At 44.2% G+C, this 18,993-nt stretch overlaps 1 protein-coding gene across 1 annotated transcript in view; it reads left to right on the top strand.

Moving 5' to 3' along the window:
* The window catches only part of LTN1 (listerin E3 ubiquitin protein ligase 1), a 71,717-nt gene that overhangs the window by 15,025 nt on the left and 37,699 nt on the right, over window positions 1–18,993 (top strand). The window contains exons 6-14 of the mRNA XM_075851224.1: window positions 213–393; window positions 3,130–3,303; window positions 3,760–3,950; window positions 6,456–6,603; window positions 8,221–8,991; window positions 10,633–10,674; window positions 11,226–11,418; window positions 13,097–13,336; window positions 14,832–14,985. Coding sequence (XP_075707339.1) covers window positions 213–393; window positions 3,130–3,303; window positions 3,760–3,950; window positions 6,456–6,603; window positions 8,221–8,991; window positions 10,633–10,674; window positions 11,226–11,418; window positions 13,097–13,336; window positions 14,832–14,985 — 2,094 coding nt within the window. The remainder of the gene's footprint in view (window positions 1–212; window positions 394–3,129; window positions 3,304–3,759; window positions 3,951–6,455; window positions 6,604–8,220; window positions 8,992–10,632; window positions 10,675–11,225; window positions 11,419–13,096; window positions 13,337–14,831; window positions 14,986–18,993) is intronic.

The following is an 18,993-nucleotide window of genomic DNA, read 5'->3' as shown; positions in this document are numbered from 1 at the left end:
AAATGAAGAAACTGGGAATTAAATATTTGTTTTAAATAAATGTTGAATAATGAATGACTGATAACAGATTTCAGTAGCTTACGTGTAGCTGCATGGAGATTCTGGCATATACATTTTTGAATGTTGGGGTCTTTTTGGGTGGGATTAAGAGATCTCATTTTGTTTCTGTATTTTTAGAGTGGATCTTCAATCTTCTCTTGATTATTTTACAGGACTGTCCCACCTGAAGAAAGAGAATCGAAGTACTTCAGGGTTGTGACTTGTTCTTTGCTGGCTTTGAAGCGTCTCCTCTCTATGTTGCCAGGCAGTGAAAATGCTGCCATTCAAGACAGACTAGCGCTCCTGTTGGCACAGAGCAAGTTCTGGAAATACAGCAAACACCAGTCACCAAATGTAAGAATTTAGCCGGATTGTATGTGTCGTGTTCACATAAAGCTGAAAATCAAATAGTGGAATATCTCCTAAATGAGTCACCATTTTATGTGGCTTCTGTTGGTGGGTGTGAAGTTATCCTGCCAGCTACTCATGGTAACAGCTGCTAAAATATACCGTGATCGTATTGATTTTGTTTTTTTTTATCTGAACAGAAATTTGCACCTAATTTTATATAATATAGTTATAGGGGCTTCAAACATCCATAGTTAAGAGGATTGTCACTTCTCCTGACATGTCTGTTTAAGTAAAATACCTGAATTCCCCATGAAATAACCGTTCTAGAGCAGCTTTTCTACCTTTCCTCTGTTGTTCCTCCTGGAAATGTCGCAATCTGCTCTGGGTGTGACTGTGTATGGACACACCCTATTGACAAGGACAATGGTAACGCCCAATTTATTCATACATTTCCAGGAGGAATAAAAGAGGAACGGTACAATGCAGAGTTCCAAGAAAAGGTGCATCGGATTTGTTGTTTTATGGGGAATTGAACAAACTAACATGTCCTGAGAGCAGACCGCTTCTCTTTATGTGATCAAATTCTGGCTACCTGAACCTGCCTCTAGAGGGAGCTCACTGCATACAGCTTCATACTTCTCTCCTCAATCTCAATGATAAATCCACTTTAGTAAGCTCCTCAGCGCCCCCAAATAGCAGCTGAACGCAGACAGATTTTTATTATTTTAACTCTTTGGCTGTGTGATGGCGAGCAGGAGACTTGGAGCAATTTATCGCATAAACGCAGCTGCAGCTCTTATAAAGATATATTCTAATATTAAAGTGGTTGTATCACTAAAAAATGAAAGCGATATCACTAGGATATGCAATCAATGTCCTATCAGTGAAGGTCTGACCGATGTGACCCCTGCCAAAAAGTGGCATGTGTGTAGGGAAGCGCTGTGCTACTTTGGATCTGCACAGCTTTTTCTGGTGGATCTTCAGGAATAGTTGAGTGGAGCACAAGAGATGGAGTCGCCTTTCCTAATACCACTGCCACTTCGTTTTACAGATCAGCAGGAGTCACAGAAGTCATACCACCACCAATCACATATTGATGGCATATCCAAGTACACCTTAAAGAGGCTCTGTCACCAGATTTTGCAACCCCTATCTGCTATTGCAGCAGGTAGGCGCTGCAATGTAGATTACAGTAACGTTTTTATTTTTAAAAAACGAGCATTTTTGGCCAAGTTATGACCATTTTTGTAATTATGCAAATGAGGCTTGCAAAAGTCCAAGTGGGTGTGTTTAAAAGTAAAAGTCCAAGTGGGCGTGTATTAGGTGCGTACATCGGGGCGTTTTTAATACTTTTACTAGCTGGGCGCTGTGAAGAGAAGTAACATCCTCTTCTCTTCAGAACGCCCAGCTTCTGACAGTGCAGATCTGTGACGTCACTCACAGGTCCTGCATCGTGACGGCCACATCGGCACCAGAGGCTACAGTTGATTCTGCAGCAGCATCAGCGTTTGCAGGTAAGATCGACTTACCTGCAAACGCTGTTGCTGCTGCAGAATCAACTGTAGCCTCTGGTGCCGATGTGGCCGTCACGATGCAGGACCTGTGAGTGACGTCACAGATCTGCACTGTCACAAGCTGGGCGTTCTGAAGAGAAGAGGATGTTACTTCTCATCAGAGCGCCCAGCTAGTGAAAGTATTAAAAACGCCCCGATGTACGCACATAATACACGCCCACTTGGACTTTTACTTTTAAACACACCCACTTGGACTTTTGCAAGCCTCATTTGCATAACTACAAAAATGGTCATAACTTGGCCAAAAATGCTCGTTTTTTAAAAATAAAAACGTTACTGTAATCTACATTGCAGCGCCTATCTGCTGCAATAGCAGATAGGGGTTGCAAAATCTGGTGACAGAGCCTCTTTAAAGGCAAGTTCACACTGAGTTTTTTGGAAACCGCGTCTGAAAACGCGCCAAAAAACTGCCGAAAATGCCTCCCATTGATTTCAATGGGAGGCGGAGGCGGTTTTTTCCCGCGAGCGAAAAAACCGGCTCGCGGGAAAAAGAAGGGGCGTGCCCTATCTTCGGGCGTTTGTGCTTCTGGCCGCCCATTGACATCAATGGGAGACAGAAGAAGCGTATTTTGCAGCGTTTTTTGCCCGCGGCGCTCAATGGCGGCGGGCGAAAAACGCTGCTATAATCGGCGTGTAGGCAGAGTAAAATCTGCCTCAAAATTCCAAACGGGATTTTGAGGCAGATTTTCTGCCTGCAAAATACTCCGTGTGAACCCGGCCATAAGGAACAGTCAAGGCAAAACTGATTCACTGTGTTTTAGTGTAAAACTTTAGGGGTCGGTGCATGACCCCAAAGATAGAAGTCAGGACCTGCATAGGCATAACAGTGTATTGCAATGTCTTTGTCCACTTCTGATCAGGTTGGAGTCAAACTATCATGTTCTACTGCGCTGCTTATGTCAGGGGACATGAGGTGTCTGTGAGCCGCTTATCTCCCTCCACCACCAGATCAGCCGAGTTGTATTAGAATTTGATGGTCTGCAGTCTTTATCGGTCAATTGTTGACTGTCTAGACTTTAGAGCAGTCTCTCAACTCCAAGTCCATTAGGCAGTGATGATGTGCGCGCGATCAGTATCCGTGTGCCGTATATGAGATTTTCTGTCACGACTGATATTATTTGTTACACTCAATGGTCTAATATAAGGTATGTCTCTTGTTCTGTAGATTCGCTCGGCTTTCTTTGAGCTGGTTTCCGCTCTCTGCCAGCATCTTCCATCTCTGGTAAACACTGAAGCGCCTCGTGTGTGCCCGGCTGTGCTGCTGGGTATTGATGACAGTGATGCTGTGGTGTGCCCTGCGCTCTGGGAGTCTGTTCTGTACACACTGACCACTATAGAGGTGAGCGGGCTGTCCGTCATACAACACTGCCTAAGTATTTTCTTCTATTTATTCCGTTTTAATGGTCTGTTATAGTGTTACTAAGATTTAAAAAACTTTTGACACGTCCTAGTGAGTTCGAGCACCGAGAACCCCATCGATTGCTAAAACGAAGCGCTAGGGTGGGCGCTGTACTGCTTCGTTTCTGATCGCCTTTCCTCGGAACGGTGTATGGGCTCAATAGAAAGTCAATTTAGAAACGAAGCAGCACAGAGCCCACGCGAGCGCTTCTGCCACTTCGCTTTAGCAATCGGTGAGGGTCTCGATGCTTGGACCCCACCGATCCAAACTTCTGACATGTCACTGTAACAAGTCAAACGTTTTTTCAAAGTTTAGTTACCCTTCAATATCGATGTTTCTCTAGTAATATGTAAATACTCTTGTTTGTTTTTATACCGTCATGTCTTTATCACGCAGAATTGCTGGGATCATGTAAATGCCAAAAAGGGAGTTTTACCCAAGCTGTGGACCGTGCTAAGAGAGGGAGGAAGAGGGCTGGCCACCATAATCTTCCCCAATCTGCTACCGTTTATTAGCAAAGTCCCCAGTGAAACCACCCAGCCTCGGATGGACTTCTACAACACTTTGTTTGACTCTTTAATCCAGGGGTATGTTATTTGTGACTTACAAGGGGGCATTTTTTACGTCCGCCAATGGCTACCTGACTCCGTGTCATAATGTTAGGAACCAATTTTCAATATTAGCCATTCCCCAATGCTACTTAATGGAAGTTTTTTTCCCACCAGAACTCTCATGGCTTATCTTTTAGCTATACCATAAGAATGATCCGTAACATCTATTGAAAGCCATATGATCCTGGGATCAGGGTGACCGGTCCAAGTTGCCGGTGGAGAATTGGTTACACTTGCGCTGTCACATTGAGTTAAAGAGGCTCTGTCACCAGATTTTGCAACCCCTATCTGCTATTGCAGCAGATCGGCGCTGCAATGTAGATTACAGTAACGTTTTTATTTTTAAAAAACGAGCATTTTTGGCCAAGTTATGACCATTTTCGTATTTATGCAAATGAGGCTTTCAAAAGTACAACTGGGCGTGTTTACAGTAAAAGTCCAACTGGGCGTGTATTATGTGTGTACATCGGGGCGTGTTTACTACTTTTACTAGCTGGGCGTTCTGATGAGAAGTATCATCCACTTCTCTTCACAACGCCCAGCTTCTGGCAGTGCAGACACACAGCGTGTTCTCGAGAGATCACGCTGTGTCGTCACTCACAGGTCCTGCATCGTGTCAGACGAGCGAGGACACCGGCACCAGAGGCTACAGTTGATTCTGCAGCAGCATCGGCGTTTGCAGGTAAGTAGCTACATCGACTTACCTGCAAACGACGATGCTGCTGCAGAATCAACTGTAGCCTCTGGTGCCGATGTGGCCGACACGATGCAGGACCTGGGGCAGGAAGTGAGTGACGACACAGCGTGATCTCTCGAGAACACGGCTGTGTCTGCACTGCCAGAAGCTGGGCGTTCTGAAGAGAAGTGGATGATACTTCTATACACAACGCCCAGCTAGTAAAAGAAGTAAAAACGCCCCGATGTACGCACATAATACACGCCCAGTTGGACTTTTACTTTAAACACGCCCACTTGGACTTTTGCAAGCCTCATTTGCATAACTACAAAAATGGTCATAACTTGGCCAAAAATGCTCGTTTTTTAAAAATAAAAACGTTACTGTAATCTACATTGCAGCGCCGATCTGCTGCAATAGCAGATAGGGGCTGCAAAATCTGGTGACAGAGCCTCTTTAAATATGTTGTACTGATCCTGAGCTGCAATCATAATTCTGCAGGTTTTAAAGAGGACCTGTCACTAGGTCATATAAGTTGAACTGGTTATATGACCTCAATAGTGCGGTCTCCATGATTCCAGCTGTTTTTTTTTTCCTGGTCTTTACATCTAAGGCCTCATGCACACGACCGTAAAAACACCCGTTATTACGGGTCGTAATTACGACCCGAAATAACGGGCCCATAGACTTCTGTTGGCCACGGGTACCTTCCCGTTTTCTCACGGGAAGGTGCCTGTGCCGTTAAAAAGGTAGAACATGTTCTATTTTTTTATTTTACGGGCCGTGCTACTATACTTTATAATGGGAGCACGGCTCGGAAAAACGGCCGGCTGCCCGTGGCCGGCCGTGCTCATAAATACGAGCACGGTCGTGTGCATGAGGCCTAACACTGTACAGTAATCTGTAGGAAAAACAAATGGAATTTGCCTAATTTCGACTATTTCCAATGATGTCCAGCAGAATTGTGAATGCAGCATTAAAGTAAAACACCGGTTGTAACGGAGAATCAGTGCAGTAGAAGCATTACAAATTATTTTGGAGGTGGCTAAATTTTTAATATGTATTATATAAAGCAGGTGACGCCAGAGTAGAGGTCCTATAACTGGTACTTGCCCCCAATGTTACGATCCTACAATCCGCACTATCAATCTACGCTTTGCACCTCCACAATATCACTGCCTCAGGGCATTTTCACACCGATTTTTATTTTTTTATTTTTTTTGTGCTTATAAGTAATTAGCTGTAAATTGTTAATAAATGTAACTCTTTTTTGATTTAGCTCATAGCTGTGATAGTATTTTTTTCCTTTTTTAATATATCTTAAGCTGGCCATCCACATTAGATAAAGTCAACTGAACTGGGATATTTCTGCCGAGCATTTTCCATGTTGGACGGCGGCCGTGGCTAACTATGTGTCTATGGTGTGATTGCCCGATCATGGACATGTAATTGTCACTTGGCTCTTTATTTTTTATATAAAAAAAAATGTTTAATTTTTTTCCCAGTTCCGCAAGTTCTTTTTGGCACGTTGATGGTTGGACTGTTCATGCCATCGATCTGTCGTACAATCAATCAACTGCATTGTGGCCGATCTTAAACCTTAATCTCCTTTTGTCTCGTTGTTGGTCTTTGTTTTTGCATGTTTTATTGCTTCCCTTCGTTGCTGTTTTCATTTATCATTCTAATCCCTAATATAAAAAAAATAAATAAATCCAGATTTTTTTTAATTAAATTTGTCCTTTTTGTTCCTTTTTCATTTTTCTTGGACCAAGCATCAAACTAATGTGACCATTTACTATTCCCAGCCTGTCCAGTGAACGCGCTATTGCCAGCCCCACCGAATGTTGCGCCATACTGTGCGCCTACACCGAATGTCTGCGCTTTACCATGCAGGAAAACATAGGAGACAGCGAGGAGCATGTGAAGATTCGACAGTCACTCATAACTGACCAAGTATGGGACTTTACTATTAACCTGTTAGTGATTACTAGGATTTGACCAACATGCCAATAACAACAAAGTAATATACGTTATAGAGGAACTGGCGGCGCTCCAGATATGTTGGTTTCAGTTAATACTTGTACTACTCTTATTTTGGAACTCTGTGTTAGGGCGTCCCTCTGTTATTCCTCCTGGAAATGAAAACATTAATTAAAAACCTGGTGTTACCATTCCCCTTGTCATCCATTCTGATCACTAAATATAATTCCAGCCTCTGCTGCTGGTGAGAGGTCCTCTTGAAAGCGTAGTTCCACTTTTGCTGAAAGCACACAGCACATATATTAGTGTCCGGAGCGGGCCATTGAGTACTGTATGGACGTCATAGACTGGTATTCTCTGATTGGAACCCCCTTTATTAGGCAGGACCCATAGACACTGTAAAAAATGGCTGCCACTGTAGCAGATGCGGCACAACCATGTAACCCCGGCTTGTATCGACTGATGGCCACTGGTTTCAGGGGCTTGTCCCGCACTATGAGCTCTGCCTCCTTTACGTGTAAGATTTGCTATTGGTGCTTGTAGTGAGGAGCCTGTCAATCATGCTGGAGGGGCGGAGAACGCCGGAGCGGAGAGGTTTATGTGCTGCTTTATAGGACACTAGATGCGCAGGTTTTATCCGTGGAAATGGAATAACAATATTCCGATTCCTTGTAGGCACAATGGTCGTCTATAGTATTTTTCCATTGCACGAAGTCTAATAAGACGGTGCAAGTCCAGACATCCTGCTGTTAATTTGGAAGAAGTAAACATTGTTCTGCGGCTATACATAAATCTGATTATAAATTCAAAGTATTGAGGGAATTGTGTTTCAAGGATTACATTTCATTGTGTTTCGAGGTTATCGAGTCCAGGGTGGGATGTTGTTTCAGCTGGCAGCCGCTGCTCTTGTTGTTACATGGAGTATATATTTTGGTCAATGGAAGTCTGAGTTGTAAAATGATCTGTATATATTACATAATTTGTGGACGTGTAGGGGGACGACGACATTATAATCTTTTGGGACGAAACCTTATTCTGTATAATATATACATTGGTGCCAAGTGGTGATGTATTGTTTGGCGTTGGAAATAAAAGTTGGCAGTAGACCTGGAGTTCAGAAAGTCCTGTACCTGGCACTCAGTGTGGGTATACGAACCAGACTGGTGGTGAAGTCGTAGTTGTAGCGTACAGAATAAATAATTTGAAGCAGAAATGTCAGGCATGTTGTGTCGAGCTGTGAGAGTATAACTGGGCATAGACATGCAATTGCTGTCCACCAAGCAATGGTCACCTCCGAGTCCCCTATAGACATGCAGCTCAGCCGAACATGTATGTTATTTTCTGTTCATTGATTTTGACGGACGCTGTGTAGGAAATTTGAGGACTTGCCATCTGGGATTTTTGGCTGCAGGACCTATTTGGGATCATTTGGGGGGCCTGTTTTTGTGTTCCGACAGCCCCCTTTTAATGTAGTCCTATAAAGTACTGTTCTTGTAGTTGATATTGTAATCTTTTCTTTTGTTGTCTATGGTAATACCTGGATGTTTACATGTGTGTGTGTGTGATTATTTTTATTTTTTTCTTCCTTAGTTAATCCCTCTTATTGATTCCTCATTAAAAGATCCCAAACTACAGAGCAGTCCGCTGTTCGGCCAAGTAGAGGAGACCGTTCATTCTTGGGAGAAGAAAGCAAAAAGTCAAGAACTGGGAGAAGACTTTTCCAAAACTTATTCTGCCGTGTTGTCGTCCTTTTGGGAGAGCTTGGAGCAGGTCTGTGTCACTCACGTGGATGTTACAGAAGCCGCAGAGCGGGAACTGGCTGGAGTTTCAGGATTTCTAAAAGTCATGCAGAACCCAAATTGTTCTCTGAAGGCAACTAAAAAGAAAAAAGCCAAGATTAGATTTACAGATGAAGAAGACCATGCGAAAGATGGTGTTCAGCTGGAGACTCCACCTGTAGATCCTCCGACCGCTCCGGCCTCCCTTACAAAGGATGAAGGAGACCAAGCATTGACTGACCTTCGACACAAGCGTCTTCAGGACTTGGTTTGTAAGCTGGCGGAGCTGAGCATGGCGTACATTGCCGAACAAGGGTCTAACCGGCACCTGAAGTTTCTGGCTGCTCTCCTTAGTACTTTCTCCTCTGTAAGAGTATTTCACGTGCTCTTAGAACAATCCGGGGACGATGCAAGGCTGAATCCTGGAAATCCAGCTGTGCAGTTCTTGCATCAGAAATTAACCGTTTGGCTGCAAGAAGGCACCCGAGAAGACGCTGACTTCTTAGTAGACCTCCTGTATAGTGTTCTGATATGTTGTCCCGAACCTTTGGAGAGAGAACTTCTTTTGGATGGATTAGTAAAGGTAATCGATATTCAAACTACATCTGTAAAATGGATATTCTGTCTTGTAAGAGCTTCTTTTTCAAGATGTCATAATGTAGATTAGTGAATGCAAAATTTAACTCGAACTCAACAGAAGATCTGATAAGGCGGCAGAACTCCGGATCACATGTCACGTTTTCTCGTCTCCTCGCTACAACATAGTTTTCTTTGAAGAGTAAGTGCCCATAGACTTAGGCCGGGTTTCCACAGAGCGTAAATGCTGCAGAGTTTCTGCAGTGGGATTCTGTGCAGAGATTCCGCAGCGTTTGCAGTAGCAGCAAAGTGGAGGGCATTTGATGAAATCTCATGCACACACTGCAGAAAAAAATCGGCGAAAACTTTCATAAATTGACCCGCGGTGCGGATTTATCTGCAGCATGTCAATTTATGCTGCGGATTCGTTGCTCTTCTGTTGCGAGTTTTCCGCATTGAATTTAATGGGGCGTTAAAACCTGCAACAAATAGAAAATATTGTGACTTTTGCGGTTGAAACGCTGCAATTTTGGCACAAAAAAATGCAAATCAGAAAAAAACAACTTTTTAAAAACCTAAAAATAAAAAATGTATACAAATATGGAACATGTACCCGCGGCCGTTGTCATAGCGTAGCATTCCTCTGTTCTCCTCCTTCCAGGCCAGACTCCTGGGATTCAGTTTCATCCCATCTGACCTCTGCGCCCAATGACCGCTACAGTGATCACATAGGCTGCAGCGTCATCCCACGTGGCCAAACTGCACGGAGAACAGAGGGACACGTCACTATGACAATTGTTGGGGGGGGGGGGGGGGGTATTCGCTATTTTTCTTTTTTCCAAATACTGTTTTCCGTAGCGGAGATTCAGTCGGAAAAACTGCACCACCATTTGGTACGGGGTTTCGGGCGTAATTCCCTGCAGGTTCTAGGTCGAATATGCTGTGTACTTTTACGCAGCGTATCTGACCCGTGGGAGCCCAGCCTTAAAGGGGTTTTCCAAGTTTGATTACTATATATATGAGAAGTTCTACAACTTTCTAATATGTCTCCTTATTGGGATCCCATGTATATATAAATGGCTCGTGTCAAAGAAAGCCAACTGAGGGACAACGCGATCTTTAAGCATAAAAATCAAATACAACTTTATTAATCAACAAGATAAAAAATACAAAAATATGATAAAATAGAGCGTACAACCTTCACAGAAAAAGAGAGAGAAAGAAGAAGGCACGGCAGGTGAAATGGCTACAAGAAACGGTCCTTCATGTAAGACATACAATGATGTAGTGTTAATGCTTCCCAGCACAGGTAAATCGTGATGGACATAGATAATCCAAATATCACGGTACACCGGTACAAATGCATAATGTGCTAAACAGATACATATAATCAACCCTAAGCGGGAAATGCATACATAGTACAATGAAAGAAATGGAAAAGATTACCGGCGCCAGAGAATGACCAGACCCACATACACCGCCGCGCGTTTCGCCAAAGCTTCCCCCTGGCGAAACGTGCCATTTTGCCTGTGTTTGTCTCCTGTGTATGGCCAGCTGTAGGATTATGAGTGATTGACAGGCTCAATATCTGTAATGGTAAAATGATACGTTCTGTAGCGTCTTCATTCCCTCATGATCTCTCTTCCAGATGGAATTTCAGTGGCACGTTTTCCTCTACATCATTCAGAAGGTATGTCATTTGTTCTCATTTTATTCATTATTTCTTTAGAAAGTGTTTTATATTATTCTTTTTGTTGAATGTCGCAGTCCACACTCCCAGGTTCAGTTATGTAGAAATCCAATCTTTAGTGTTTGTCTCATTACAGACAGAGGGGAATTTGCCGCCGGCTGATTATTTTCCCCTGCAGCAACCACTGAAGGATACATGCAGTATTACATGGCAACAATTCAGATGAATGGCCGGCCATGTAAAACATGAATTTGCCGAGTCTGCAAGATCTGCTGCATGTTAGTGGCCTTCCACAATAGTTCGTAGAGTCCGAGAAGCCTCTCTATGATGTCCGTGTGCCCTACCAGGGTGAATGGACAGGGGTTTTCCTGATAAGACAACTTTTTTAATAGTTACCACATTGGTTGTCACCCGACTTTCCCATAATGAAGAAACTTGATGACAACTACAAGGACTTCTATTTACTGCTGGGCCTTTTTTATGAGGAAAATACTCATTCATTTAATAGGAAAACCATCTTTATTTCAGCTTTTTCTATCTTTTTCCTTCAGGCTTGTTCAGATCCTGTGAAGCATTCTCTGATTTGTGACTGGCTGAAAGGCGATATTCTCGGTGATAAGCTGATCTCTCTAGCAAGTGATCTGTGCAGCACAGGGTTAATAGACCGGACCAGACCAGAAGAGCCGCACTGCAGCGATAAGTGGGCTCTGCTAAGCCTGGTTCTCTCGGAGCATGTTAGAAATGGTGAGTGGTACCCCTTACACTACGGAGTTCCAGGTCCTCAACATTGCTGAAATATGTTCCTATCCCATTGTATATTTTATATATATAATATATGAATGTGGTCGATCTCATTTCACATGCTTGTATGAGAGATCATCATGAGAGTAGGATATTTTGGCAAGAGTCACATTTGCCATGGGTTGCTGTGGAGACACTACAACCAGCGTCTGGTCTCGGACAGAATCTTTTCAGAGGTCCACCTGCTACTTACATTTACTTAAAGAGAACCTGTCACCTCTCCTGACATGTCTATTTTAGTAAATACTTGAATCCCCATGAAATAAGAGTTCTAGAGCATCTTTTCTTAGAATTCTACGCTGTACCGTTCCTTTGTTATTCCTCTGAGAAATTTATGAATAAATTGACAACTGGGTGTTACCAGAAGGGGGTGTGTCCTTACACAGACTGACACTGTCCAATCAGTGCTGACTGAGTGAGACTATGTAGGAACACGCCCCTTTGACGAGTAATAACAGAGGAGCGGCACAATGCAGATTTCTAAGAGAACTTTTTCTAGAATTGTTATTTCATGGGAAATAGAAGTATTTTTTTTAAAACAGACATGTCAGGAGAGGTGACAGATCTCCTTTAATACCGCATATATTTTTGGTCTTTATGATCCAAAGATTATCAGTGATTTTCCACTTCTGCTGGGTAAACAGACATAACTTTTATGTGATAAAAGTGATTTTTGCATCTTCCTTTTTTTTATTTATTTTTTGCAACAGGGCATTCAATTCTATTTCTACACTTTTATAGTGTATTTGATTTTTGTATTTTTTTTTTACCTTATTGGGCTTTTGGTTTGTGATGTAGTGAGGCTCTGTTCACATCTGCGTTCAGGTTTTCTGTTCTGCTCCATCATAGGAGCAGAACAACAAAACTCTGGAGCTGTTATATCCGTCACATGACAGGACCCAACAGCGTTTGGCGGAACCCATTGGCTTTATTGGTTTCCGTCATGGCGTCTGTCATTTTGCCAAATAAAATGTCGTATGCTGTGCTATTTTGTCTGTCAAAAACAACGTAATCTGTGACCGTGGCGCCTAACCAAGCCTTCAGAGGTGTGAACAGTGCCTAATATTTTGAGTTTAAGCAAATATTTTTTATCGCATAGAGAAATCCTAAACTAGAATTCATATGTCTGCTTATTTCGATATCTAACACGGCCTAGTTATGGGAATTGCATTGAGGCTAGGGATTTGGACTGGTTAGTGGGATGGGGGTTATCAGGGTTTTTTTCACCAGTTCATGATGACTTTTTTTTTTTTTTCTATTGCTAGCCCTTTTTTATTTGTCTCATAATCAGAGATGTGCTTGGTATAGTTAGACCGAACAGCTCTGTCATCTGACTGTTATCCTGGCGATCATGTGGCCACTGGCTGTCGTAAAGACACTTATGGGCTAATGGATCAAAGGATTTTTTTTGAGAAGCAGCACCACGCTGGGCTGTATCTGGTATTGCAGCTCAGCTCAATTCACTTAAATACCAGATAGGCAATGAACAAGTGGAGCTGTTTCTGGGAAATTAACCTGACCCTTTTTTCTAATGAATTTTGCTAAATATTTGAATTGTCAATCCTGCATTAATATGATGGTGAGATATGTAATTGTAATTATTTTTTGTGCTTCCTCATAGAGTCTTTGATCGCAGAGGTCTACGTAGAGAAGATTATAGATAAACTTCACTGCGCTTTGACCAAAGCCAAGGACCTGTCTGAGGCCGGTGATATTGAGCAGTCTGTGTCCTTCATCTGTGATGTGGCTTACAACTTCTTCAGCTCTGTAAAAGACTGCTTGCAGATGCCGTCTGCGGAAGACCTGCTCCTCACTATTTTCCAGCTCTGTGCCCAGCCCTCCGACATCACCCATTTATCAGGTACCACTTGTGCTTAATGCCTGCATTTAATTTTTTGTTAGGCTGGGTTCACATGGTGCAGTCAAAATGCTTTTTTGTGCTGTGACCACAACAAAACGCGTTTTGACCACACTGTGAACCCAGTCCAATAGGATAGGATTCATGGACCAGGATTAACATGACTGACTAAAGTAATAGGTTCACCTAAACCAAGACTTATGCCTTGAATCATATGCTGGTCCAAAATCTTTATTCACTGTATGGCCAAAAGTATGTGGACACCCCTCCCTAATTATTCAGTTCAGGTGTTTCAGTCACGCCTATTGCAAATTGGCGCATTAAAATCAAACACACAGCCATATCCATCTCCATAAACTGTATGGGTCGTACTGAAGAGCTCAGTGACTTGAAATGTGGCACTGTCATAGGATGCCACCTGTGCCTCACGTTAGTGTGTGAAATTTCTGATCTGCTAGATCTGCCCCGGTCACCTGTACGTGCTATTGTTGTGAAGAGGAAGCGTCTAGAAGGGGCTGACGAGTACTAAAGCACATGGCGTGTAAAAATCTCCTATCCTCTGTTCTATCGCTTCAAAGCTCCACACTGCCTCTAAAAGTGACATCAGCACAAGAACTGTGCGTCCGAAGCTTCACACATTGGGTTTCCATGGCCGCTGCACATATTTATGCACAATGCCAAGAGTCTGCTGAACTGATGTAAAGCACGTCCTCACTGGACTCTGGAGCAGCGTGTTCTCTAAAGTGTTGGATCACGTCTCACTATCTGGCAGTCTGATGGATGAACTTGGTGAATGTAAAGAGTAAGCTATCTACCAGAACACATAGTGACTACTGTAAAAGCTGCTGGAGGAGGGATAATGGTCTGGGGCTGTTTTTCAGGGTTTATTTCCTTATTTTCAGTGAAGAGTAATGCTACAGCATGCAAAAATATTTTACAGAATGGTATGCTTCCAATTTTGTGGGAACAGTTTGTGGTTCACCCCTTTTCTTTTCCATAAAGACCATGGGGTGACGAGTTTGGTGTGGAAGAACTTGACGGCCCTGCGCAGAGCCCTAATCCCAACCCCATCCAACATCTTTGGGATGAGCTAGAACGGAGATTGCAAGCCAGACCCTCTCCACCAACATCAGTGTCTGGCATCACAAAGGTTGTTTTTTTTGTCTGAATGGGCAAAAATGTCCACAGACACAATCCAAAATCTTGTGGAAAGTGGAGACTGGTATAGCCGCAAAGGCGCCAAACTCCATATTGACACCCATGCTTTTGAAATAAGATGTCCAACAGGTGTGATGGTCAGGTGTCCACATACTTTTGGCCTTATAATTAATGTTGAAAAATTCTGCAACTTTGTGTCTGATTTTTTTTTAGCAGCAGCTAAAATGTCACAAAAACCTCCAATTGTATATAGGACTTAATAGTATTAATATAAAGGTATTTTGTTTTAATGTAACGTTTCATGTGTGAATAAACCAATCACGATTCTTATTCCTATTAGAAAAATTATTGTTAAAGTTGAAGCACACGTGGATGTCAGGACTAAATTCACTTGTCCACCAGTTCCACAATATACCCCACGGAAGCACGTTCTTGAATCGCTCTGCCCAATGGGTGAAAGATCAGATTGAGACGTCCCACCTGACTGTTCAGAGGTAAAGCTTATGTCTTGGTTGACTGCTTAATGGGGAGAGATTTATCAAAGTAGTGCAAAGAAAAAGGGGAGTAGTTGCCCATAGTAACCAATCTGATGTCAGAATTTTATTTGTCAAAAGTTCTACCTCTTGTTAACCTACCAAATGTAAGGAAGAAATAGGGGACAGATAGATATGAGTATGACTGCAGGAGAGTGGACAGATCCTGTACACTACACTACACACCACACCACACAGGGGAGCTGACAGCTCCTCTATACTACACCACACAGGGGAGCTGACAGCTCCTCTATACTACACCACACAGGGGAGCTGACAGCTCCTCTATACTACACCACACAGGGGAGCTGACAGCTCCTCTATACTACACCACACAGGAGAGCTGACAGATCCTCTATACTACACCACACCGGAGAACTGACAGATCCTCTATACTACACCACACAGGAGAGCTGACAGCTCCTCTATACTACACCACACAGGAGAGCTGATAGGTCCTCTATACTATACCACACAGGAGAGCTGACAGCTCCTCTATACTACACCATACAGGAGAGCTGACAGATCCTCTATACTACACCACACCATACAGGAGAGCTGACAGCTCCTCTATACTACACCACACAGGGGAACTGACAGATCCTCTATACTACACCACACAGGAGAGCTGACAGCTCCTCTATACTACACCACACAGGAGAGCTGACAGCTCCTCTATACTACACCACACAGGAGAGCTGACAGCTCCTCTATACTACACCACACAGGAGAACTGACAGCTCCTCTATACTACACCACACAGGAGAGCTGACAGATCCTCTATACTACACCACACAGGAGAGCTGACAGATCCTCTATACTACACCACACAGGAGAGCTGACAGCTCCTCTATACTACACCATACAGGAGAGCTGACAGATCCTCTATACTACACCACACCATACAGGAGAGCTGACAGCTCCTCTATACTACACCACACAGGGGAACTGACAGATCCTCTATACTACACCACACAGGAGAGCTGACAGCTCCTCTATACTACACCACACAGGAGAGCTGACAGCTCCTCTATACTACACCACACAGGAGAACTGACAGCTCCTCTATACTACACCACACAGGAGAGCTGACAGCTCCTCTATACTACACCACACAGGAGAGCTGACAGATCCCCTATACTACACCACACGAGAGCTGACAGATCCTCTATACTACACCACACAGGGGAACTGACAGCTCCTCTATACTACACCGCACAGGGGGGCTGACAGCTCCTCTATACTACACCACACAGGAGAGCTGACAGATCCTCTATACTACACCACACAGGAGAGCTGACAGCTCCTCTATACTACACCATACAGGAGAGCTGACAGATCCTCTATACTACACCACACCATACAGGAGAGCTGACAGCTCCTCTATACTACACCACACAGGGGAACTGACAGATCCTCTATACTACACCACACAGGAGAGCTGACAGCTCCTCTATACTACACCACACAGGAGAACTGACAGCTCCTCTATACTACACCACACAGGAGAGCTGACAGATCCTCTATACTACACCACACAGGAGAGCTGACAGATCCTCTATACTACACCACACAGGAGAGCTGACAGCTCCTCTATACTACACCATACAGGAGAGCTGACAGATCCTCTATACTACACCACACCATACAGGAGAGCTGACAGCTCCTCTATACTACACCACACAGGGGAACTGACAGATCCTCTATACTACACCACACAGGAGAGCTGACAGCTCCTCTATACTACACCACACAGGAGAGCTGACAGCTCCTCTATACTACACCACACAGGAGAACTGACAGCTCCTCTATACTACACCACACAGGAGAGCTGACAGCTCCTCTATACTACACCACACAGGAGAGCTGACAGATCCCCTATACTACACCACACGAGAGCTGACAGATCCTCTATACTACACCACACAGGGGAACTGACAGCTCCTCTATACTACACCGCACAGGGGGGCTGACAGCTCCTCTATACTACACCACACAGGAGAGCTGACAGATCCTCTATACTACACCACACAGGAGAGCTGACAGCTCCTCTATACTACACCATACAGGAGAGCTGACAGATCCTCTATACTACACCACACCATACAGGAGAGCTGACAGCTCCTCTATACTACACCACACAGGGGAACTGACAGATCCTCTATACTACACCACACAGGAGAGCTGACAGCTCCTCTATACTACACCACACAGGAGAGCTGACAGCTCCTCTATACTACACCACACAGGAGAACTGACAGCTCCTCTATACTACACCACACAGGAGAGCTGACAGCTCCTCTATACTACACCACACAGGGGAACTGACAGATCCTCTATACTACACCACACAGGAGAGCTGACAGCTCCTCTATACTACACCACACAGGAGAGCTGACAGCTCCTCTATACTACACCGCACAGGGGGGCTGACAGCTCCTCTATACTACACCACACAGGAGAGCTGACAGCTCCTCTATACTACACCACACAGGAGAGCTGACAGATCCTCTATACTACACCACACAGGAGAGCTGACAGCTCCTCTATACTACACCACACAGGAGAGCTGACAGATCCCCTATACTACACCACACGAGAGCTGACAGATCCTCTATACTACACCACACAGGGGAACTGACAGCTCCTCTATACTACACCGCACAGGGGGGCTGACAGATCCTCTATACTACACCACACAGGGGAGCTGACAGCTCCTCTATACTACACCACACAGGAGAGCTGACAGATCCTCTATACTACACCACACAGGAGAGCTGACAGCTCCTCTATACTACACCACACAGGAGAGCTGACCGCTCCTCTATACTACACCACACAGGGGAACTGACAGCTCCTCTATACTACACCGCACAGGGGGGCTGACAGCTCCTCTATACTACACCACACAGGAGAGCTGACAGATCCTCTATACTACACCACACAGGGGAGCTGACAGCTCCAGTTAAGTATTTCCTAAATACTGATTTGCTGGATGTGAAAAATTCAATGTCACACAATAAATTATAAGTCCAAGCGTTGGAGTTATGACCTAAATCAACACCACGATTAATTGAACATGTAACCTCGATTACGATTATTGAACAATTATTTAGACCACGCCCCTTAGTTGCACGCTACGCCATTGAATATTTATCCCCTGAGTCTGCTGTATACTACTGTATATAAAATATATCCCCTGACACTCTCCCACACAGTATATTGTCCCCATAGTTCTCCCCACACGGTATAATGCCCCTTATAGCTGCCTCCGGACAGTATAATGCCACTATAGCTGCCCCCACACAGTATAATGCCCTCCACACAATATAATGCCCCCCATAACTACCCTCACACAGTATAATGCCCCCATAGCTGCACCCCACCCAGTATAATCCCCCCCCCATAACTGTCCTCCACACAGTAGAATGCCTGCAAAATTGCCCTCCACACAGTATAATGCCCCCAAAGCTGCACCCCATACAGTATAATCCCCCCATAACTGTCCTCCACACAGTACAATGCCCCCATAACTGCACCCCACACAGTACAATACCTGCAAAATTGTCCTCCACACCGTATAATGCCTGCAAAATTGTCCTCCACACAGTATAATGCCCCCATAACTGCCCCATAGCTGCACCCCACACAGTATAATGCCCCCATAACTGCACCCTACAAGTATAATGCCCCCATAACTGCACCCCACACAGTATAATGCCCCATAACTGTCCCCCACACAGTATAATGCCCCCATAACTGCACCCCACACAGTATAATGCCCCCATAACTGTCCTCCGCACATTATAATGCCCCCATAACTGTCCTCCACACAGTATATTGCCCCCATAACTGTCCTCCGCACAGTATAATGCCCCATAACTGTCCCCCACACAGTATAATGCCCCCATAACTGCACCCCACACAGTATAATGCCGCCATAACTGTCCTCCGCACAGTATAATGCCG

This window comes from Rhinoderma darwinii, chromosome 2 (assembly GCF_050947455.1).
Source record: "Rhinoderma darwinii isolate aRhiDar2 chromosome 2, aRhiDar2.hap1, whole genome shotgun sequence".
NCBI classification, from domain to species: domain Eukaryota; kingdom Metazoa; phylum Chordata; class Amphibia; order Anura; family Rhinodermatidae; genus Rhinoderma; species Rhinoderma darwinii.
Note: the sequence above shows the minus strand (reverse complement) of the source record. Positions and strands in the feature narration are given on the sequence as shown.